Here is a 23,496-nt window from a genome sequence, read left to right as displayed (position 1 = left end):
TGCAAACTCAAAATTCAGAAGAAGCCTTACATTGTTTCAAGCACTTCCTCGAAAATTGATGCAAATTTCTCTACCCACCAGTCTGCCTGTGGGAAAATATTTAATTTTTGATGGTTTAGTTTAAGATCGCTCAAAGAAACTTTATTCAACAAACGGCCTTTTTAATTCAGTATATTTCAGTGTTTTTAAGTGTTTACAATTCGCAAGCTCGATATTTGGCTTTAAAATTTTGAGCTTTTATCTATTTTTATTCTGTTTGCCTGACCTGGTTTAACTGTTGCCTTGGAACCTAAAAAGCTATAGTTGCTACACACATTTTATAAATATTGAATAATTGAAAGGTTTTAGTACACATTTCTTCTTTAAATAGTTGATCAACTTGCCAAGGCTTGTTTTCCTCTAAGCATCTAGCTCTTTCTTCGCAGAAAATAAAGTAAAGCATTTTTCAGAGAAATTTTCACTAGGAAGAAATGTGCAATAATCAAACATCGTATTCATCCCTATGCACTAATAACCTACGAGCATAGCCCAGGAAACATTAAAATTTCACGTCTGTGAGCCGGAGGAAGGTTATAATAATAATAAAAATAATAAAAGCACTTATATTGCGCCATATATATACAATGCGCATGCAGTAGAAATTTAACGATGCAGTAGTTTTGAGGAAGGACAATGCATATATTGATACAGTGAGAGGGGTTTACCATTGCAATTGAACTTTTTTTTTTCCTGACAAAGAGCAAAGACCAAACCAAAGATAATTCTATTTAAACTCCATCCCTAATAAACACAAAATATACCAGGAAAGTTTTGAGGAAGACAAATAGGACAAAGTTTTATCCGGAGGAAGGAACAGTGAAGTCATTTGAAATGAAGGAGATAATGTGACAGAGAAAGAAGTTTATCAATATATCTATCTTCAGATTTTCAGATTTTCGTCTCATTTTTCTAACTTTAATCAAATTTGCGACGTCTGTTTTGGAAAATTTTAAATTAAATTGAATATTATATTATATATTATGGCTAATTACACACCGATGCTCGCTCACTCACTCAAAAATGGCAAACTGCATTCGTAGATTTCAAAAACCTGCAGTACATCGACACATTTTTGTAACAACGTAAAGCAACATAAAATAAAACATTTCAAATCAAGCTTAAAATTATTTTGAAAACATTTGAATTAATTTTCAAATTTCCCAACAACAAACATGAAGTTTAAACAAAATATTTTCTCAGGATTAACACCATCCTTCAAAATATTTCCATATTTGAAATTTTCCCTTTAAAATCGTTTTTATAATTGCGTTTATCAAATTTTACTGTAACAAATGTTAATTTAATGTTGAATAATACATTCTGTATGTGTGAATTTGCTGTAGGAAGAAATGGGATAGTCAGAATTGTTTTCTTGGTCTAAAAGGCCTTTCTTGTGACACAAAAAAAGTTTATGGATAAACCTGGCTGGTTTTTCAACTTATGAATTTACAGAAATCGAAACAAAATAGAAACAAAAAGAGACTGAAGACATCTTTATTCCTTCTCTTAAATTTATGTTTTACATTAAGAGATTCTGAAGTTCTCTAGTTGTGCCAAGAGATTTCTTTTAAAGCCTGAATGTTTTCTGACTTTATTTTTTACATAGGCAGCCGTTTTAAAAGCTTTGGGTAATTAGGAGGGATCTATTCGAATTTGCTTAGAAAACCATTTCAAAATGTTATGACTAACAGGACCATACCTGTCAAAATAAAAGCTTGATACACGATTAATCAACACTTATTCAGTGCTGTATTGCAGATATTGTTCAGAAGAATGAAAGGAATACTGATGAACTTTTCCAAATGCATATTAAAGGTACTGATCTTCACAACGGCCATTTTCTACCATCTTTTGTAGATGAGCGGAATATGACTGTGTTCTGGGTTGACCTTTGAAGCGCGCGCTTGCAAAAAAAGGAAGTACATTTAACTATTTACAGGTATTAAAAGACGATAATATGAGATGGTAGGCAATTACAGAAAAGGAGAAAGAATCGAAAATCAGTGCCTCTGAAAAAAATATGATTGTGTCGTAATGAATCTCAAGGCAACTTAAAAGATTTTCACGAAGCGGAAGAAACAGGAAAGCCTTGTGTACACCCTTGTTTTTTGAAATTTCATGACTGCGAAGACAAAACTTGTGAAATCACGTCTCTCGTGCAAAATGTCACTTATTTACAAAGCCTTGATTCCAAACTATGAGCCAGCTTGGGAAAATCATTTCAAAGCACTCAAATATGAGTAAAAATAGTGAATCTTCATTCACTCCTTAATAATGCTGAAGGATTTCACACCGATCCAGTTACATGTACTCTACAGTCATTAATTAAAAGTTAATAGCAACAATAAACGAAAAAATTTGACACTTTAATCGTGAATGGCGGGTATGTTTGTGAGACAGTTTAGGACGCAAACGCAACATAAATGAAGAGCGCCGTACATGTTGAAGGATCATCCCGAATTTGAAATTGGAGCTTTGTTTATTTCGATAAATTGATCTGAGCCTCTGACACCGTCTGTACAGAACGGACAAGATGTTTTGACGAACTGAGGAGAGAAGCAAGTGGTTTCTGCAAGCGATTTATCGCTGGTCATGCGGCGGAATATCAATTTGCACATAAATTAATCCGAATCACGAAATATCACTTCCTGTGTTCTTAACAACTTCGAATAAAGTTTGATGGAGCCTGGCATATTAACTGGCAACACCAAACTTTGTCAACTGCCTAAGTTGCCTCAACTCGACCGTTGGCAAGTGCACGTAGATGCTAGATTGCTAAGTACCGATAAGAACTTAGCACTACTCTGATTTCCAGCGTATTTATATCCCCACGCAAATAAAACTGAAACAAGAGAACTTACGCTCGCCTTACAGTGATTGCAACGGCAGACACTCGACAGGAAATGCAATTCACAGACTGCTGTTCGCTTGAATTTCATCTAACGGCGCACACCGAACGGACTCCGATTTCGTCGATGCCAGCAAGCTTTCACTCTCTTCAAAACCGCAGCAAGGTCTTGGTCGCTCTGGCTCTCTTTGCAGTGTCCCACGGACTGCCCTCTGATTATGTGGCGAAGAAAGTTTTCCCACAAACTGTCTGCAGCTCTTTTCGGGATCCTGAAACGTAGTTGGTACGTAATGCGTCACAGTATTCGAAATAATGCTACAATCAGTTTGAAAATCTTTGCCACAATTTCGAGTAGTCCGAAGCTACCATGTTAGTTATGTCAAGTGTATTGTCTATTATTGACATTATTTTAACCAATCAGAGGAAGTGGCTCAGCCAGTGTGCTTTATAGAGTTTACCCCCAGATTAAAAGTCTTTGTTGGTATTTTTGGAGGATGGTTACTGGTGAGTTTCCAAGAGATGAGATACAAACCAAGGCAATTTGACAATGCAGTAAAAAACTGCCTATTTTTTCACACAAATCCTAGTGATAGCAATTGAGGAAAGGACTATGGGTTAAATCACATACTTTGGAGTTATATTATGTAAGCAAAAAACAATAGGTAGCAGAATTTTTAGAAATTTTGAGGTTTAATTTACCAAAACCACCTCCTCTTTTCGCACCTCCCTCAAGCCCGCCCGCATATTTTTTCCCTTATTCCGGATTACATCTTTTAGATGGGTCCTTTTCAGCCGTCAATTCATTAAAAAAAGCCTATGAGAGAGGGATAATCTATTTGAGTCTCATGTCTGTAGCTGATGTTGCTGTAAGAAAAACTACAGCCGACTAAAAAACGATGTGAATATTCATGAATGCAAGCCAGTCTCTATTAGTAGGAATTAGGCTTTCTAACCTTTGACTTGACTTTTATAAATTCTTATAAAACGCACAGCTGCTAAAGGTTTTTGATCAGGGGTAGTACGATATCTTTAATATACCGAATAAAATTTCTTCAAGCTGTTTGCCGAAGTGTTAAAAACATCTTCCAAGAAGAGTCCAAAAGTGACTGCGACGCTGTAAATTTTTTGTAGCCATTTATGAGTTGAAGCTGATAAAACTAACCTTCTTTCAGTTCCCCATAAAACGATTGCAAAAAGTTATATCCAGAAGGGAGGCTTTCCCCCTCCCCCAGCTGAAGTTAAAAGTCACACGAACATCGGTAGAGAATTAACCACTTGGCGAAGGGACACTGTAGGACTTCCCTGGATTTAAGGAATATTCTTTATTAAAATCCTTATTATTGACAAAAAATTCTACTTGAAATCCTTCTCCGTGTGTTTAGGTGTCTTGATGTGAAAAGAGCAAACAAAATGGGATCCTAGAAAAGACTTATGCAGTTAATGAACGGAAAGGGAAATTGAAGGATAATTTCTAGAATTTTTGCAAATCTTGGAGAATACTTCAACCTTTCGGTAGCTTTAGCTCTAAAGTCGATTAACCAAATAAGACACTATGCATACATCTGTAAATAAATTAACTTCCCTTCATGCATCTGGATCGTTCAGGGGCAGATCCAGAGCAATTTTGAAGAAGAGGAAGTTGGTAGTGGGGGGCGCTGAAAAATTTTCAGAAATTGGTGACCTGTGAACCCTGTATGCAACAATTCAAGACCCAAATGACTGCCAGAATGCTCTCTATTCACTTTGAAAGGAAATTTTCACCATAATTGTTGTATATTTTGAGATTATCCTTGAAGTGAATTAACCTATAAGTCCCAAAAACTTTTTCACCTGATTCTCATGCTTCAAAAGGGTCGCACAATTTCCAAAAAAGGGGCGCGGAACTTGCTTTCGGTGAGAGAGGAGCAAATGTCCCTAGTTGCACCCGCCTTAAATCCGCCACTGGATCGTTAGGGTGCCCCCTTTTCTATAAGGAGTTTCAACAAACATCAGTTAAACGGCTAGTTTCGGAAACCATTAATCGGTTCATAAGAATTTGCTGAAAAGTGCGGTTGATGACAAATCACCTGTACATTTCTGGATAGATTTTGGTCTTCTTTGTCCACCAAAATAATTGGCAAGTGGTGAGATTTTCTGCTGTTGAGAAGGGTGATGTAAAATTGGTGTTCATTTCTCCCAACAAGAACTTGCAAAATCATTTTAGATAATATCTTTCGATTATATTAAATCCTTCAAGCAAGATTTTGAAAGCCAGAATCATCATTCAACGCCATAACTTTTTTTGGTCTTCTTATTATGCTGTTACCACCATATACTTTTTAGTTGATCAATGAATGGACGACACTTGTAAATTTTACACCTCTCTCTTCTCCTTCTTGGTGTTGAAGTCATTTTTCTCTATAAAGGAGAACAAATTTTTTAGAATTTTCGGATTGACAGTTTGTTGGTGCTGAAGTACACTTCTTTTTTATAAGAAAAATTTTATAAGAACACAAGCCTCAAAACTGGTAAAAAGTTAAGAACAAGCTGAGGCTGAGCTTCTGCAAAATGCAATTTTGAACGACGTTTCTTCTCAAAATCGAGGATTTTTAGCGATGTGTGGGTGCTTTTTCGGTGAATATTCAAATTTGTCAGCAAATTAAGGCTGTCTCACTCACTTTGTTGGCAAATGAGGCCTGAACACCTCCTTAGAGCGAAAAAGCTAGCAATAGCACTGCTTACACCCTCTTAATTTAAGAACAAATTAAGAACAATCCAGCCTCAGATTTTTGAAAAAATTAAGAACAGTCAGCCTGTGCTTAAATTTACTGGTTCTTATAAAAAAAGAGTGTAGTTCAAAATTTCTTTCATTGCATCGTCGCATACTTTGTTTGTAGTTTTAATGAACAGGGAGCTTGAAGCAAAATTGAAATTGGAGGCCAGGGAGAACCTATTTCTTTTTTTGGAAAAAAAGTTGGGGGTATACTTTTGGCACCATCACTCATCAGCAGGCACCGCGGAGCGGGAGGATTGGGGCGGCGTTAGCCCCCTCCCCCCACTCTTTGCCAGAAATTAACCAATGAATCAATAGTCAAGACCATTTTTGTTTGGTTTTAGCCCCCCTCCACTTTTTTAGACCCCCCCCACTTTGCTCGAAGCTCAGCGGTGCCTGCTCATCAGAGGCCTCATAGATAACAGTTCTTTTAAATGTATTCTGTTGAAGCTTACGCTTTATATAGGAATTTTTGAACAACTTTCAAACGATGAAGTGGCCTGGCATAGCTGACCTTTGTGAAGGTCATGATTAATATGAATATGCAAGCTAACCTTAAGGGGGTTGTTATGTTGTAAGTGCCGATGTGGATAATCTTTGATGCAAGTGGAGTGCAGAGATGAGGTGCAATCAGAGGGAGTGCTGTGGTGTAACTAGGGCCACCGAAATGGGGGCAAGGGGGCAAATAGCCCCATGGCCTCAAGGTCTAAGGGGTCTCATATAGTAACGAATTCCATTTTAAGAATGGGATAAATCAAACTTTGCAAAAGTATGCCTAGAGTTAGTACAACGTTTGAAGCGATTGCAAGAAGTAAATTTTCTGAAATGCATCTTAAGCGAATCTAGAGGTTGTGGTCGCAAAAATCTTCTCCTCGCTCCGATCGCAAGGGACCTCCAAAACCTCTCGGCGGCCCTGGTTATCACTACCTTCAGCAAACTTACTGAATCCATTGCATTCCAAGAAACTGAATCAGACTTTCCAGAAATCTTTGTTAATTTGTCTCCATCACCGTTGACGCCCTGTTTATTCTAATTTGAATGAACATTGACTTTGATAATGAATAGGTTAAAATTATCGAATTTCCATGTTACATAATTATTTTCTTTGATGAGAGATTACTTAATGAAAAACATGAAAGAACCATAAACTTGGTCAGCATTTCCTTTAATGATTCAATGGTAAGACGCAAAGGATAGGTTTTGAATATCTTTAAGACTCACACGAGCATCGTACAGAAAACAGATTCAAAAAGATACTTCAAAGTTGAAGGTCTGGGATGAAAATTCCTATATTCGAGGACTTGGCTGTGTCGAGTCTGTTGCTACTTCACGGAAGATTAAAAATGGAGACACTGCTAAGAGATACGATACACAAGGATAATAGCATTCACATAGTTCAATTTTGACTTTAAAGTATAGAATATATTTTATTAGGTCGTTCAAGAATCATTTTTGGTCTACTTTGATAAGAAGAAAACCCAAATAAATTTATTTTCGCAGAAACAGTTTGACGTAACAACTGTGTTCATAACGGATGACATCATGATATAGTTACGTATAATCGCTTTCTCCTTCTTTGAAGAATACCACGCATTCAACACTCTGAGCCATGTCACGTCAAAATTGCTAACTAAAGACCTTGTATAGTGCAGTTTGGATTAAAATTAAAGCTTGAGATTAGGGACAAAATTGCATGAGATCGGCGTTCTGCTTTCAAAGGGGACCAAGCATTCAAGTTTCTTACTCTGTGCATCAAGCTTGACATCAAAAATTTGTTTCATAAGCCACAGTTTTCAGTAGCAAAGAGTCTATATGAAATATGTAAATGAAAATCACCCTAGAACCCTCAGCTAGGCCTCTTTCTACCCCCTGCCCTCGGCAGCCTCTATTAACAATTGCAGTTACTTTTTGAGCCCTCCTGGAAAGATGTAAGTCTGCGCCTGTGGGTCGAACTCACTTAAAAAACCTCCGCACAGCGGCTACCTCAAATCAATAGCCCAACGGCCACTTGGGAGTGCCCCAGATGCCTATTTTATCTCAATTAACTGGCAATCAGGTAGCATTTTGCAAAAAAATAAAAGAGCAATAGAAAAAGATTCGTTTCTTTTTAGAAAGTATGCATGTTTTCTAAAATAATTAGTTTTTCAATTTTCTGGCAATTGATTCCAGCCACTTTATAGCATTTTCATGCTCCCTGCTTGATACAACACAGGTATTTCGTGTCCTAATCTACCCTTACGACTTTTTTCTATTCAATGACAGTATATGATACCGTAGACCAAGACTTTGTAATATATGTAAGTAAAACAAAGGTATAAATTGCTTTTATCAACTCTCCCCCTTCTTTCGGTTAGCTTTATCTGATAAAAAGAATATAAGAAACTTTGATTCATCCGGAAGAGGGTTCAGACGTTTACTGAACTCTTACAGTAACGGCGTCTTGAACACAGCCTGTAACACTGGGGAGGTCTGGGGCCAAGGCAAAGTTCAAGCCCGTATCTAAGATGTATTCACCTTCAGCTTTTTAACGCTCTACCGAAATACAAGGGATCTTACTTTGGTTAATGCGTGGTTTTTCGTATAGTTTGGTTTGATTCACCACGACCAAAAAGCAATCGTTGATGGCCTCTAAGATTTTCAAAGGCTCTTGCGGTTTTACTTCTGGTTTTGACTGGATTTAGGTTAGGCAATAGGTACTACGAGAATAAAAATCTTTGACATGGCAGAAAAAGTCTATGGAGAAAATAGCGATTTCCAGTATTAAGGATAAATTAAGTCTTATGAAAGAGTATATCCAGGCCTCCAAACGGTTTGAATAATTCAGGGGGAAATCCTACAAATTTCCTCTCTTTTTATTTTGTGTTGGTTGATTTATAAAATCGCTTTGTAATTAAAAAAAATTGTAACTCAGGTAGATGTCAAGTGCAAGGGGGGCAGTCATGATATATTGCTCCTCCTGGCTATCCTTGAAATGTAAAATGGTATATAATTTGTTTTTAAATTTTTATGTTAAATAATAAAAAAAATAAATCAAATTTATCTTTCCTAATAAGTGCTTGTATCAAGTAGGTGGCATGAATAAATCAGTATGTACCTACTTCAGGCACCAGAGCCTCTAGGGGATCGTGTCCAACGTAGGTGCTAGCAGAGTTGAGGGGAGCAGGGAAATGGCGAGAATTCTGTTTGATGTCCTCTCTCTGATAGCGAACTCGACGTTTTAAAGTGCTCAGGGTAGGCCGCATCATGTATTTGACAAAAAATCGAAACAGTAACCAAGAGTAGTGAGCGGGTTTTAAAATCTAGAATGGTTTAAAACGAGATGAACTGCGCGATAAGAACAGGAAAGAAGAGTCTTTAAAAAAGGAATGTTTGAAGTAGCTGATTGTTGGGTGGACCAGACCTCTATGGAGGGTGAAAGTTTAGGAGACGAATTTGTTTATCTTTCAACAATCAACAAAGAATATCTCATAACCCTGTTTAGATTGCTTTATCATTTATCCTTCTGGGTATATGAAAGGTTCAGCAATTGAATTATGATGGGAATGAATGATGACTGATTTTAAAATGTGATAATGATGATTACGATCACTGATTATGATGATTGATAATGATTGATTCGATGATTGATGATGGCTATTGACGATGATGACGACTGAAGGTGATTGAGATTATTATAATTTAATTCTGAAGATTGATAACTTATTATGATGATTACAATGACTGGTTATAATGATTGATTGATTCAACGATTGATGATGGCGATTTTTGATTATGACGGTTGAAGGTGATTATGATTATGATGATGAATGTAGATTGTTATGATGATGAAAGGAGCTTATGCATAAATTAATAGCGTTTGACTTGTGGTTCATGTACTTTCTAACAACAGGCCATTAGCTTTCCAGCAACAGACCATTTTCAGCACATCAGCTTACTCACCCTTCCTTATGGACAATAGCGGGTGTAAAAAACTGCTTTTGTTTCACACGAAGAAATATAGGTACCACAAATCCTGACGTAAAAAATTTGCAAATGTAAACTTTGAGGGGGGGGGGACAAACTAAGAAGAAATACTTTTAATTAATAATTGTTAGACAGTGATAAGCGTTATAAAGATTATGTTGAAGAGTTTTGTATAAGACATGGCTTCAACTGGTTTTCGAAACTTGCCTTGCTGTGAGTTACAGTATTCTAGTTAGGGACAGAAGTTACGATACAATTTGTTATTGCAAAAATTGCTCTCTCAAGAAAAAACATGTTATAGCCTATAGACATGCCATAGCAAGTCAGTGGTGAGGCTACGGCTCAGCATCGCCAAGAGGAAGTTGGGCCGTTCGTGCCTCCGCACAAATCGCTCGTCCTAACATCAACCTCTACAAAGATAGTTAGTTACACAGAACCCCTAAAAGTTATTGATATTGGGGAGGGAATGGGCAAGAAAAACCCCTTTTCCCCAATTTGGAGCTCGAAAAGTAATTTTATTATTCCTTTCAGTGGGCTTAACTTTATGGAAAATCAATGAATGGAGAGAAAGGGGGAGTAATATAGTCACTTTGAGCTCTTCTAAAAAAACAATTCTAAGAATAAGTTTTCGGTTACGCCACTGGCGGCTATGGTTCAACTTTTGAACCTCTGTACCAAAGCAGTCTAGTGTTACTTCGTGTACTGATGAACTACATGAAAAATCCAAATATGAAGTTTCTCTTTCCTTGGTTAGTAACCTCGACAAAGAAGTCGTGTGTGTCCGGCGAAGTGTTAGGGACCACATAGCAAGTTACGGATCGGGGGTTGGGAGTGGGGGCAAAATTTGGGAGGGGAGGGGATGATGCTGAGAGGAAAACGAGACCGTAAAAAGGGGAGTATCCAGCACGGCTTTAGCCCCCCCCCCCCCCCCACATAATAATTTCCAAAATGTACTTAAAACCTACAAAAGTCGCTCTGCTCTCGGTTTTTAGCATGTTTAGTCCCCTTAAAAGTTTTAGTCCCCCAAAAATGTTTTATCCCCTCAATCTGTAATATGCTCCGCGGCTCTTGGTATCCACTATGCAGCAAATAGGGTAATGATAATAATAATTGAAGCCCAGTCTCCATTTCGGAGCAGTTACCCAACTACTTGGTATCACAAGCTTGTCTATAATTTTAGCCAGTCTCTTTATTCTTATTTCATCTCTTGGTAAGAAATTTTCATTTTTTTAAAGGGTGTTGTTGATATTTTTTAGAATTATTGAATTATTTGTAACTAAACAGGTCTTTTCCATCTTGGGTTTTTGATAAAAATTTGGGCAATCCCATAAGTGTTCAATATATTCCTCATGGGCCCCACATCTTCTGCAAAGAGAATCAGAGTACTTTCCTTTGTAGTTCGCTCTTAAGTCAACCATGTTTAGTTTTAATTTCAGCAACAACACAATAACTTCAGGGTGAAGAAACAACACAAGGAAAACCATAGAAACGAACAGTTATTAACTGTTTAACAGATACAATTAATTTTCAAAACAATTTAGTTCAAAGAGGCACTTACCGGTAGGGGTTCATGGGACAACTAATGAAGAAATATTGAGAGCCAGGTGGGAATGTGCTAGGAGACAGGCACCGCACAGCCATTGGGCTAGCAGGGGCTATAGCCCCTCCACTTTTTTGCAATAATAGGTTAGAAAACTTTTTGGAAAGTTTACTCTAACTATGCTCTAACGCAACATTGAATGGTTTATTCCTAAGTAGTAGCAAATTTTCTTGACTGGGAACTCTTTTTGTTCGTTTTCTAGTTGTTTGTTTTGATGTTTTATTATCCCCAAGCTAATTTTATCTGTCTTTATAGCTATTGATAACTATTGATCTGAACCAGATTGTTTATAAAACCCCAGTAAAAATAAGCCAGTATTTTTAAAAGGGGGCGTTTTCGGCGTTCTAGTGGGCGTGGCCTCAAAACATTTCTCTCACGCCCTTTTCAGCCCTCCCACATTTAAACTGGTGCGCGGTCCCTGCTAGGAGATAAGGGTATTTTCAAGTAAACGGTGAGCATTATCCCTCATGTTCCGACATCTTGAAGCCATGTTCAAAGCTGAGCAAAAGGCTGCTATGAAGAAATAACGCCTGGTACGAATGAGATCTACCAATACCAAATGGATATATATATATAAATAAATATGAGCTAGGATGTCACTGGATTTAGCTCTTTTGCGCACAACTGATGTCGCGATTCGCCATCACCCCAATGTTTGTGAATCGTTAAGCCTGATTTACACGAGGCGAATTTTTTCGTGCGAAGCGAATTTTTTGCCGCGAATGCGCGAAAAATATGCGCAGAAGTAGAGATTAGAAAATTCGCAGCGAATTCATTCCTACTTTTTCGCTGCGAAATTTCTCGCCTTGTAAAATAAACCAATCAGAACAGCATTGGAAAACACCTGACTTCTGTTTTGGTTTCAGATGGCCTACGTCTTTCCGCATTCTTTTTCTCAAACACTCTCGCCTTTAAAACGTCAATAAAATAGGTTGGTAATTATTCATTTCCTGTTCCTTGTACACAATCCATGTAAGTAGATTCATATCAGATCATTATTCAAACATTTGAAGTTCAAATTGACGAAAACTGGCTTGAAAGTTTCATCAAGCTTCGATGGCGACCTTTGAAAGTATTTGAAGAAGTTATCCTGGTCTTATAAATGTAAATATAAATCTCTCTTACCGAAAGATGGAATTCCCCCTTCTGAAGACGTCCTGAATAAATTTTTCTAATCCAGTATCGCTTTTTGCTGTTTTGCTCGCTTTTTGATAAATTTAAAATTTAAAGCTTTCTGATAAGAGCAGTATTCGGACAGTCGCTATATTCTTTTGTAATACTCACAGCGAATTCGCATAAAAATTTCTGCCAGTGTAAATTGAACTTCGAATTCGAGAGAAAAATTCGCAGCTAAGAAATTCGTGGCGAAAAATTCGTTTCGCGCGTAAAATTCGTCTCGCGTCAATGAAGCGTAACGGTAACGGTATGTTGTCAAAGCTACGTCTAAAAGATTTTATCTGCAAAAATGAACAAAATTATCTGCCTGCTATTTGAAAGATCCCGTTCATGGAGGTTTTAACAGTAGAAGGCTTAAAATATTACATTAAATTGCTTCTGCAAAACTGCACCACCCAAAGCTGAGAATTTCTCAAGTGAAATGAAACCATGCTGCAATAATTGTGCGTCGCGTCTAAACCACCAAGGATGTCAGTTTTTACTAAAATCCCTTTCCTTTGTGTCCATTACTAAAAATACCCATATAAAATACGTTTTGCCCCCTTATTCAGTATTCAGATATCACCAGCTCAGATCACAACGAGCTTTGCGGTAAATTGACTGCCTGGTTAAAGGGAATACAAACACAACACTTCATCCTCCTTTCTTGCATACCGTATGGCTTTGAGTCAGTTCTGATTCCAACACACCGACTTAGGCCATACCATAAGGGCACGCCTAAGCTTTTTCAAGCTCGATAAAGCTAGTTATATTACCTATTTGATTAAAACCCAGTTAGCGCTGTAGTTCTAACTCCGCAGAATTTATCATACTTTCTCCCTTTGTTTCTGTTTAAATATTGGATCGGCCATTTCTATCTTTTTCTGTTGCAAACTTTGCCAATATTATCAGAGGTGTGCAAACACTACATGAAGAATGCAAATTATCCTAATTTCTGAATTCAGCGCCAAAGAACTGGACAAACATTGGGTTATTCATGTTTGATGATAGCAGACCATCAGTCTATAACAATCCAGAATTTAGTTCGCATGATGCGTACACCATGTGATTGTTATACGGTGACTGTAAATGCCTCCTCCACACAACACTACGTGGCTAAGATGGTTCTCTCTTCCACGTGAAGTAGCCTACCTGGCCTTTGTTGACTCTGTCATTCTAAACTTTGTTCAGGATGCCTTGAAAAGACAATATCACAAAATTCTGCTACAAGTAAATCCTTGACTATTTTCACTGGTTCCCTGCGATAAGGACAGCGATTTCTTTGTCACATCTCGCTTTTCAAGGGAAATAATAACACGAATAAGGGGCGTTTTCCAGAAGCAAGACAGACTGCATGTGTGCGATGAGACAGAACACAAATGGCGAACACTGGCAGTGACGAAAGTTGACTTGCATATTATTTTGTGCACATTGAACTGTGATGTTAACGTACTCTGGATACAGCCTGAAATCTTCTTTGATTCGTAAAGATTGTTTATCAGCAAATATACAGCAGCAACTGACTTCAAATAACTTGCAATTCAAGGATTTACCTTCTTGTAACGTAAATAAAATCATTCCAGCCAGTCCTTAAAAATGCTTCAAAAAGAAAATCGAAGAAATTTCTTTTTTGGGTTCATCATTTTCGGACAACCTAAACCTAACATCAAAACTATCCGAATAAATCGAAAAACAAAGTCGCATAAAACCCTAAATTTTTTGTCTTTATGAACTTCCCTAAAGAACCTCACATCAAAAAGGGATTTCTTCTACAATGGTCGCCAAAAGCAGTTGGAACACAGAGATTGCAATCGTAATAAATGATTATTTTTCAGTCCATTTCCCTATTTCAAGTAGACAGATCCTCCACCAGACCTCCTCACCCTCCCAAATGTTGGGAAGGAAGATGAGCATGTCGCTAAACATCGGTTACATAATCTCGGTCCAAACTACATTTGCTGTCTATTTCTAGTCGGAGTACAACATTGTATAGGGAAGGGGTGGGGGGACGTTGTGTAGTTTGGCAGGCATTGTATGTACATGCGAGGCATTAAACACCAGGGCCATTTCGCATCAACTAGAAAAGCAATTGCCCTGCCAACCACTGTTTTATTTCTTCAAAAACAAACTATGCTTTCTTTCAGACCCCGGCATTAGAAAACGTTATACTACACCATCAATTGCACTTTAATCTTTAAAATCCCAATCCCCTTCCATTTTACAAAAATGAATAACCCCATATCAATTTCAACTCAACTTGGCTATATGATATCCCGAACTCTATCTGCGAGGTATTCTTCGCAGGGGGAAGGGGTATTGTCATTGCCCAAATAGAGGATCACTGTCAAACTGCACCACCAACTCTTCAAATATTAAGACGAATCTGAATTTCAGATTTCCCGCGCTGCGTCTCGTCAACTGGCGCTTGATTGATGCATGCGGATTGCTAAAACGGTTGGAAAGGCAAGTTGACCGCGTAAAAACGCGGGTAGATGGGCAAAATCTTTCAGCTACCTACGTCCCTAAAAGCAGAAATCTTGACACACAAACACAAATCAAGGTATTTGTTAAAAAAACAGAATCCACTTCCTTCCACAATATTGGCAAATCATTTCCAAACCAAAGCTTACAGTCCCATCGCCAATTTCCCACCAAATATCGATTTGATATCTAGTCTCCAAATAAACTAAACCAACAAATTAATAATAGTGATAATAATAATGACATACAGAGTTTATCAAATACATCTTAAGTAGTTATTTACCAGTTGCTATGATATTTTGCTACTTGTTTAAGCATCTTAAGTTGTTACGTAATGCAGCACATACTCAATTGTGATTGGTTGAGTATGGAGGTGGCATCTCTTTTGGCATCTTCATTGCCTCTTCGTAGTTTGGCAGTTCAGGCTACGGGAAAAAATCCTTACATAAGATTTGAATTCGTACGCGCAGTAGCATAATGCAGGAGGCGCAGAGCCACCAACGGTCCTTAGCAACATCGAGTTCGCCGAGTTCGTGACGCCATTATGGAATTCTATTGTTCGATAACTAGTTCAAAGCAGCGAGGAATTCATGGTGGATAAAAGCTGCTTTCCATTATTTTTTCGTAAAACTTCTTTAGAGTAGAGAAAAATACTTTTAGAATGAAAAACTGAATTTCATAGATTGACAATAGGCATTTTTTGAGCTACAGATAAACTTGGAGGACTCGATAGTAAAGGCCGCCATTGGACTTCGCAGATTGACCTACATTGTTTTGATTTGGTCTTGGCCTATGACGTAGAAGCGCCTTCAGTGCGAAGCGGCCTTGCTGCTATAATTTACCGATTGAGGTCATTCGTTCTCCAAATGGTCGCTACAATTTAATTTGCTCTGCTTGGCAGCAAAATGTCAAGCAATGTAATGTAAAAAGTCGAGAGCATATGACCGGCACTTAACTTCAAGACGTGCAAAAATGCGGAAAATTCGAAAGTACGACAGTTACCTGTTTTATCAGTTATCTGTTTCGGGTGCACTTACCTTGTCACAAGATTGAATAAGGTTTATAAACAGATATGTGGACATTCAGTATCGTTATCAAGATTTTAAGACGCATGCTTATATTAGTGACAAATTCTCAAGTGAAACCGTAGAATGTTCCGTTATTTTAATCAAAAAATTAAATATAAAATTGTAAAAAACACTTTGACATAATTTCAAAAAGTGCCTCCGTTGTAATGCCAGAAATTAAAAGTGTGCCTCCGACCGGCGGTGGCGTGGTCGCGCACATTTTCCAGCCCTGATTGCCTACGCGTAAGATGGTCCTTTTATATGCGGTGGTGGATTACTAATGAGAGAACCATTTACGGGAATTGGTGCATTAGTAGCATTTCTTCCGCTCCATCTAAGGCCCTCACAAAAAACCTCCAGAGAAAGAACAAATCTACTAGTTCGCACTTGTTGTTGTGGGATTTTCATAAGGTATTGAATCTGGAATTGTTCTTACAATACTTGTCCAAATTACTTGGTAAAACCGACCAATTCGCGATTAATTTATTTGTTTTTCGTCCCCCAAATAAAATTACTTTCGCACTTCTTCACCCCATAACAATGTTGATATTTGAGGGAAATATCAGACAAGCCGCACGAAAAAAGTACGTTTGAAAAGAGATATTAGAGTTGCAGGGCTTTTGGCATGCATTGTGCAAACTGTGACGCGCAAAGCAACAAAATCTTTGAACCGGCCAGCATACATACGTCCGTGAAAAGATACATTCTTTGTAATACACGGCAAATAGAGGACTACATGCATTCTCGGAAACAATGACAACAAACGCACACGAGTCGATAACATCTGTCGATGATCTGTAAATGTCAATCATAGGGATTGCTAATATAAGCATGGGCGAAAATTCAGAATTCATATGATTTACAAGGAAAAGTACCTGCTCGTGAAAGACAACTCTGATAAAATAACTCACCATATCAAGCATACTTGGATAAAAATCTATTTGAGAACGACGCTCAATTTGGCGCTTGACAAAATTGTAACACTCCCAGACACATGACATCAAATACACCTGAAATTTTAAATAGAACGGTGATTGAGTGAATGAAGCTGATTATTCTATAAGCATGCAAAGATACTCTTTTTAAAGCAGGTAATAATATTACATTATTCTCTCTCACTGTGAGGGTCTTGATGGAGGTTCTTTATCCGAGTTATTCGAAAGGAAAGTTCCTTTTACCAGTATGCAGTGTTCAAACCTCTTGGCAGCAAGGTGCAAACTCCAAACATTCAATACAAGTCCCAGAATTAATTTCCCAGTCAAATCCGCCTAAAATTTCAATTCCCACATCCGAAGTAATAAAACCAAATTTCCACTCGTTACCCTTATTTGACTCTGTAATTTATTGCAGCGAAAGGTGATTTATTGCAGCATTGAAATTTATTGTGCATTAATACGCTGGTTCAACGATTGTTCCATTGCAGTGATTATATGTAGATTACATAATAATAATGCAAGACCACGTGGTTCCTTGAGTGCTGAAGAAATATTGCTAAAAGGTGGTTTGAGCAAGGATCGCAGAGCAAATTCAAAAATGGGGGGCTAAAACGTTTGAGGGGGCTAAACATGCTAAAAATCAAGAGCAGGGCGGTTGTTGTATGGTTTTAAGTACATTTTGGAAATTATTGGGTGGGGGCTAAAGCCCCCATAGACCCCTGCACCCATTCCCTTTCCAGCAGTCTCTGGGTTTGAGGGGGACAAACAGTGGATTGTGCTTAGTTTTGAATATAAACTTGAAGTTAGAATAGAGAGGAGGACACACAAAAAATAAAGATGGTCCAAATATATTGAAAATAGGAAAAAAGATTTTCATGAAAGGAAGGGGGGGGGGATAAGAGCCAGCATAACATGTTCGTTTAGTTTAGTGAAAGAATTCAACCTTTCTAAAACCAAGCAAAATACTTTTTTTAAAGATGCTTTCTCCTGTCCAAAACAGAAGCAACGGTTGTCAACATGTCTATGAAAAATTTACAATGAAAAAAGTTATAATGGGAGACTAAATTGCCAGAATAATAATATTAAAAGAAAATTAGTACCAAATTGATTGGTGCTCATTACCTACCTTGAAAAGCATCACCAAAAGGCAAGTGAAAACCAAGGCAAACATAAAGGAGTGAACTGACATGCGGGAGACTTCATTTTTGTACAAGAAGGAGGGCTAAAGAGAAAAAATATGCCAAAATACGATACTAAATACTCTTTTGGTAATACAAAATTTGAAATAGCTTTGAAAAAACAAATTTTCAACATATCTTAAAATACAACTCATTAAACATAATAGCAAGGTTTTAACGCATCTTTGCCTTACTTCTCAGTGGGCCTAACCATTGATGTAACCTAAGCCCTATAGATGAGGTAAAAGCTCTTTGGGTATAGAAAATATTGTCCCAATAGAAAAGTTTTTTTATCTGACAATATTTGACAGCTATACCAGAGTTTACTAATTTCTGAAATTAGCAGTAATACACACTGAAGTAATACAACCTTATTTGTCTTAAAGTTCATCAACAAGAAATGATGTGCAACCAGAAAACAATTAATGATGAATTAAGAAATGTAATGCCTACGATTAAGATAACCTTTCCAATATCTAGGTAAGTATAATAGCAAGATACATACACAATTCTCAAGTTTTATTTTCAGAGCAGGTCCGTATGTAATGGCACCAGCTGCCCCAAGTATGAACAAAACAACATCAAACACTTGAATGGCAAAGAATGGCAAGATGAGGCCAGGTTTACGCTGATAAGAGAAAGGTTGTTACATTTCATTGGCATATTCTGACTAACGCAGCTGAATTTCTGCAGAGCAAACTGTATTTCCAACGAGCTAAGCTCCATATACAATCCTCAGAGTCTCATTATTTTCTAGGACTTTTGTAAGAAAACATCAGTATTTGAAAAAATATTATATATTTTATATATAAGACGGTATTTATACTATTTAATCTTGTTTGCTTCTAGCAATAAAAATGAAAAAAGCACTCAAAATTCAGACACTTTTCCTAAGAAGATTTCAAAACTGCATTCTGAATCTCCTATCATCAAACAGCATGCATAATATTAAGTTATACTTGAATAGAATAACATATATATTGCATCAATGAAACAGACTTACCATCAAAGCACCATAAATCAACAAGACTGTGATGAGGAAAGAGAAGAAGGCAAGGCTCATCCCAACAAAATTATCTCCTAAAAATGTAAAAAAACATCTTTAAAGTTCAAATAAATACTTCAAAATTAATATATATATATACTTAGTGCATCAAATATTTTAATCATTATCTTGCTATAATATATAAGCGTTTGGCAGGAAATTAGCTGATAGAAGATTTCATGAAAATTTAACCCTTGTTACAATAAGTATATAAATTTTTACCGTGCAAGCATAAGCGGCAGAAAATAATTCCCTGTGCACAAAAAATACTTTGCACTCTGGTGTACAGAGTAACTCTTCCCTAAGAGCAATTAACAGGGAACTTGGAAATTACAATTTTAATGGACAAAATGTTGATAGGCCTGTCTGTCACCATCTGAATATTACAATGATAACAAGTCCTTCACAATAAAGTAGGCTTAAAATAAGGTTACTTTGCATGCTATACAGGGATGCTGGAGCGACCAAGGGGCAAGGGGGGGCAGTCTTGAGTAAAAGGGCATTTGAATATTAATACCCAGCTACCAAGAATTCTTTCTTAACCATCATTTTGTTTCGATCTTCTGCCGATATCTTAAAAATCAGATAATTTTGGCATAAGATATTTCTTTACAAGTTTTGAGAAACGTCCTCATAAATAGAGCAGGATATCTTATTAATATCTTTGATATACAAAAGGCCGGCATCAAGAGCAATGAAAAGGGCACTTTAGCCCCCTCGCCCCTCCTATAAAAAGGCAACAGGGGCAGTTGACCCCCCTACCCCCCCCGGCGTCCCTGATGCTATATATACAATATTATAGAATATAACTAAGAATTTAAGTAAAATTATTTATAATGAGCTATTCTTAATTGTTAACATTCTCAATATTTTTTCTAGTACAATTTCACTTAAATTTCACTATCTATATTCAAATAAGGGTATCAAATAAGGATAAAACAAAATGATGTGCTAAGTGTCCTGGAAAATTGCAGTGAAATAGAGCAGATAAAATTCTGAAGATTCATTACCTTCCATTCTGTGAGAACCAAACTCCGCATATTCATCTCTGTACACCTTAGGATGAGCCATGACTTGGGAGGCAATGATGAAGCTGGCTGAATGGAATACCTGTTGATTATAAAAAAGAAGCAATACAGAGTCAATTCAACAAGGCTTCAATTTGGAGATTTACAAAGGTCAGCATAGTTTATTCTTTACTAAAAAAGATTACTGTATGCAGAAAGAAATTCAACAGTCAAAACAGGGTTACATTGTTAACTTTTCATTAAATGGATTTCACAGTTGGTGGACAAGCAACTCTGTCAAGTTTAAGTGACCTTAGAATACACTTGTAAAGCTAAGGTTTTTAACATAAGTCTGGAATGTTATAAGAAAATTGAGAATAATTCTGTGTTTAAATGTTGTCTTTGTAAGTTGTTTTTGAAACAAAAAAATAACATTTTAAGGAACATAAGTCAATAAGAACAAAAGCAATACAGCAATACATCATTAAATGAACTACAAAGATACTGAAAAATATTTCCGAGAACAGGAATTTCTTCTAAGAAAAGTAAATTTTGCTAAGCATAAATACCATAGAAATTTAGTATATATTACACGGAATTTGAATATTATCTTGGCCTTTATTTAATTGCCATTTTAAACTTTATAGTTTTGAAATATATTTTGTTTCTTCAATTTTACATTTCATTGAAAAATTCAGGAACTACCGAATCATCTACTGAAAGCAGTACTGCATGGCAATAAAAAAAGTTCAAGGAACCGCGCAGCACCCCATAACGGGAAATTGAATTTCAGAACTCGACCGTCACGAAAAATAACCAGATGCCATTTTTATACAAAGTGAAATAGATCAACCACATTAATTGAGATCAATGTCTATTTAGGGATCCAGTAATTTAAGCCCTTGAATAAAATTATTAGCATTAATTCATTCTATGACCTTTCCAGAAAAGACTAGCGGAAGATGCCAAGTTACATCACAACCATCGTCGGAGTTTCGAGTTGCCACATCGAATTCAAAACAGTGTTTTTCGATGATTTTCCTCGCTCACTGACTATTCCATCGAGCAAAATTTTGTTAAAAAGAATTCAAAATCTATTTTAACGACAATATAAAAATATCGTATTCCATCTTTATCAGAATTTCAACATTATTATCGAAGAACTTTTTGTGTTGCCATGACTTACCAAATTGAATAGGCCAATGAGAATGGTCCCGATTCGAACATCCAAACAGCAGCAGCATGGTCTTGGAGCTGCTTCTGGCTCTCGCAGCCGATCAAGAACGATTGGCTCGTCCTCTTTCATCATATCTACTGGTTCGTAGACGTAACGGGGTCTTTAAAACTTCTAATTTTCAACAGCTGTTCAACAATTCTTGTAAACAACCCTTCCCGTTCCAAAAGTTTTCTGATCTAACTCGTTCCCAGGCCTTTTAACAATCCCATAATGCAAATGTTACATCGTAATTCCTCCACAGCAAAACAGCCATCAACTCATCAACGTAACGTCACTTAGCTCAACGATAGGCGCAGACCTGGGGGGGGGCTCCAGGGCTCGAGCCCCTCCTGACCAAAATTTGGGGGGCTCAGCCCCGCTGGAAAATAAGGAAGTTGGCTATCGAATTGCTAGATTAATTTTTCATGTTCTTGGTTTCACCCATAAAAACCATCTCAAGGGATTTAATCTAGATCAAATAATAAACAAAATGAACGGCGTACAACAGCCATTCTTAACCTCTGGCCTGCGGACCAACTCCGGCCCTCGACAAGATTTTATACGGCCCACCGAATACTTTTACCTCTCAAATGCTTCTGGCTTACACTTTAAAAAATTGGAATTCGATTTAGTTTTGTATTTTACACGTTTTTTATAAGAAACCTGGCTTGGCTCCTTAATTTTTCGTAATTTTAAAGTTTCTTAATTTTTCACCAGTTTCTAGTACTAAAAGTTTCTTAAAAGTTTCTTATTTTTAGATAAGCATTTAGCATCAAATTTTGCGCTTTCACTCGCATATTAATTGTATTAAAATTTATAACACAACAGTAAGATTTGATAACGTATCTCTTGTTCATTATTCTTATGGAAACAGAGGTACTTTTAATCGAGACACCCGGTACAGTGTGCTTAAATTGTTGTAATACGGGAACAGCCTATAAAGCGATAATAATACTTAAAATTTTATGCCATTAGGCCCAAGGATAAACGTCAATTATTGAGCAAAATCATGTCTACTTCATTTATACAGTCTTCGCTTTGCTCTTCAAACAGGACACGGCATTCTTTAGTTTTGAATTAAACCATCTGTTGGCAAATTTAAGTCAAGCAAAATGGATTGTTGACCTATTATTTTCCGGCTCAGAAAGTCATCTTATTTTTTTCGGAGTTTCTTAAAAATATTGATTGAGTTCTAAAAGTTTCTTAAATTTTTGGGGCTCTAGTGCTAGGTTTCTTAAAAACCGGTTTCTTATAAAAAGAACGTGTATTCTTCTCAGTTACCTTTGAATGCTTTAATTTGAACGCTTTATAGCGTAATATTTCACTGCTTTGACAGAGTTTAAAGAGTAAAAGAAACTTAAGACATGATTTCCAAACACAACTATCATTTATTTCAACTGGGCGTTGACATACACAGCATGGTCTCACCTCTTCCTCCCCTTCTGAGTTTTCTTTAGTTCATGTAGGTAGTTCATGTTCATGCTTTGTAGTGTGTGGGGCAGCATTTGTTTTTATTTATTTTTCTTTTCTTTTTCTTTCTTATTTTACTTTCATTCAAATGCAAGAAATATGATTATTCGCAGCTATGCTAAGTGTTATCATACAGGGTTCCCTTACGGATAATGTCACGTGACAATTGCATCATTGTGCTGTGATTGCATCAGCGCTGTAAATATGTTTTTTTGCATTACGTAATTATTACCTCAAGGTTCTGCTAAGGGTATACAAAGGGTTGTTTTATAAGTTAGGTTTAGTCTTGTCGAAACTTTTGCCGTACTGCTAGAAGCTCTGTTGCTAGTTTTTTTGTGCCTGTTAAAGCCGTGCCGTTATTTGTCGAACTTGTTGTTTTCAGTCGTTAGTCGAATTATTGCCGTAAAAAAAAGAATTTTGATTTTATCCGCCGCTGCCGTATTTTTGAGCATTTCTGCCTACAACGAACTCATGTTGATAAAACCCACTTTTAAGTGGTTTTACATAAGTAAGGTTTTTCTAAAGCTTTGCAAGACCCTTCATTTTTCATATCAAAATTAAAAATAGCAAAAAACTTTGGAACCTAGTTATAAAAAATTTCAAGAATATTGCCTTGGATTTTCTCCTGTTAAAATTTATGTTAGATGCTGTTTCTGGTCATACCTGGATCTACATAACCTAAAATTTTTGACGCCAACCATGGTGGCGACCTTAAATTAGGCAAATCCACAATCATCGCA

General features: G+C 36.8%; 2 protein-coding genes across 2 annotated transcripts in view; both read right to left on the bottom strand.

Moving 5' to 3' along the window:
- The window catches only part of LOC135688812 (uncharacterized), a 33,165-nt gene extending 29,559 nt beyond the window's left edge, over positions 1-3,606 (bottom strand). Inside the window, exon 1 of the mRNA XM_065205837.2 lies at positions 2,901-3,606. The gene's annotated coding sequence lies outside the window, so the exon portion shown is untranslated. The remainder of the gene's footprint in view (positions 1-2,900) is intronic.
- Positions 3,607-14,947: 11,341 nt separating this feature from the next.
- LOC135688814 (lysosomal-associated transmembrane protein 4A) lies at positions 14,948-21,497 on the bottom strand. Its single transcript, XM_065205839.2, has 7 exons — positions 21,257-21,497; positions 20,074-20,173; positions 19,022-19,098; positions 18,524-18,646; positions 17,967-18,062; positions 16,817-16,915; positions 14,948-15,263 (listed from the first exon to the last, which is right to left on the bottom strand). The coding sequence occupies exons 1-7, from the start codon at positions 21,377-21,379 to the stop codon at positions 15,186-15,188; spliced, it is 696 nt and encodes a 231-aa protein (XP_065061911.1). The 5' UTR covers positions 21,380-21,497; the 3' UTR covers positions 14,948-15,185.
- Between the last annotated feature and the right edge of the window lie 1,999 nt (positions 21,498-23,496).

The sequence above is a fragment of the Rhopilema esculentum genome, chromosome 9, assembly GCF_057945365.1.
Source record: "Rhopilema esculentum isolate cy_ngs chromosome 9, ASM5794536v1, whole genome shotgun sequence".
In the NCBI taxonomy this organism is placed as follows: domain Eukaryota; kingdom Metazoa; phylum Cnidaria; class Scyphozoa; order Rhizostomeae; family Rhizostomatidae; genus Rhopilema; species Rhopilema esculentum.
Note: the sequence above shows the minus strand (reverse complement) of the source record. Positions and strands in the feature narration are given on the sequence as shown.

What these genes read in the sequence shown, in the direction of transcription:
- LOC135688814 (XM_065205839.2), bottom strand. Translation starts at nt 21,379, where the DNA reads ATGATGAAAGAGGACGAGCCAATCGTTCTTGATCGGCTGCGAGAGCCA. An exon ending in TGATTTATGGTGCTTTGATG is followed by an intron (nt 18,647 to 19,021) that starts GTAAGTCTGTTT and finishes TTCTCTTATCAG; the next exon opens with CGTAAACCTGGCCTCATCTT. An exon ending in AAATAAAACTTGAGAATTGT is followed by an intron (nt 18,063 to 18,523) that starts GTATGTATCTTG and finishes TTTTCTCTTTAG; the next exon opens with CCCTCCTTCTTGTACAAAAA.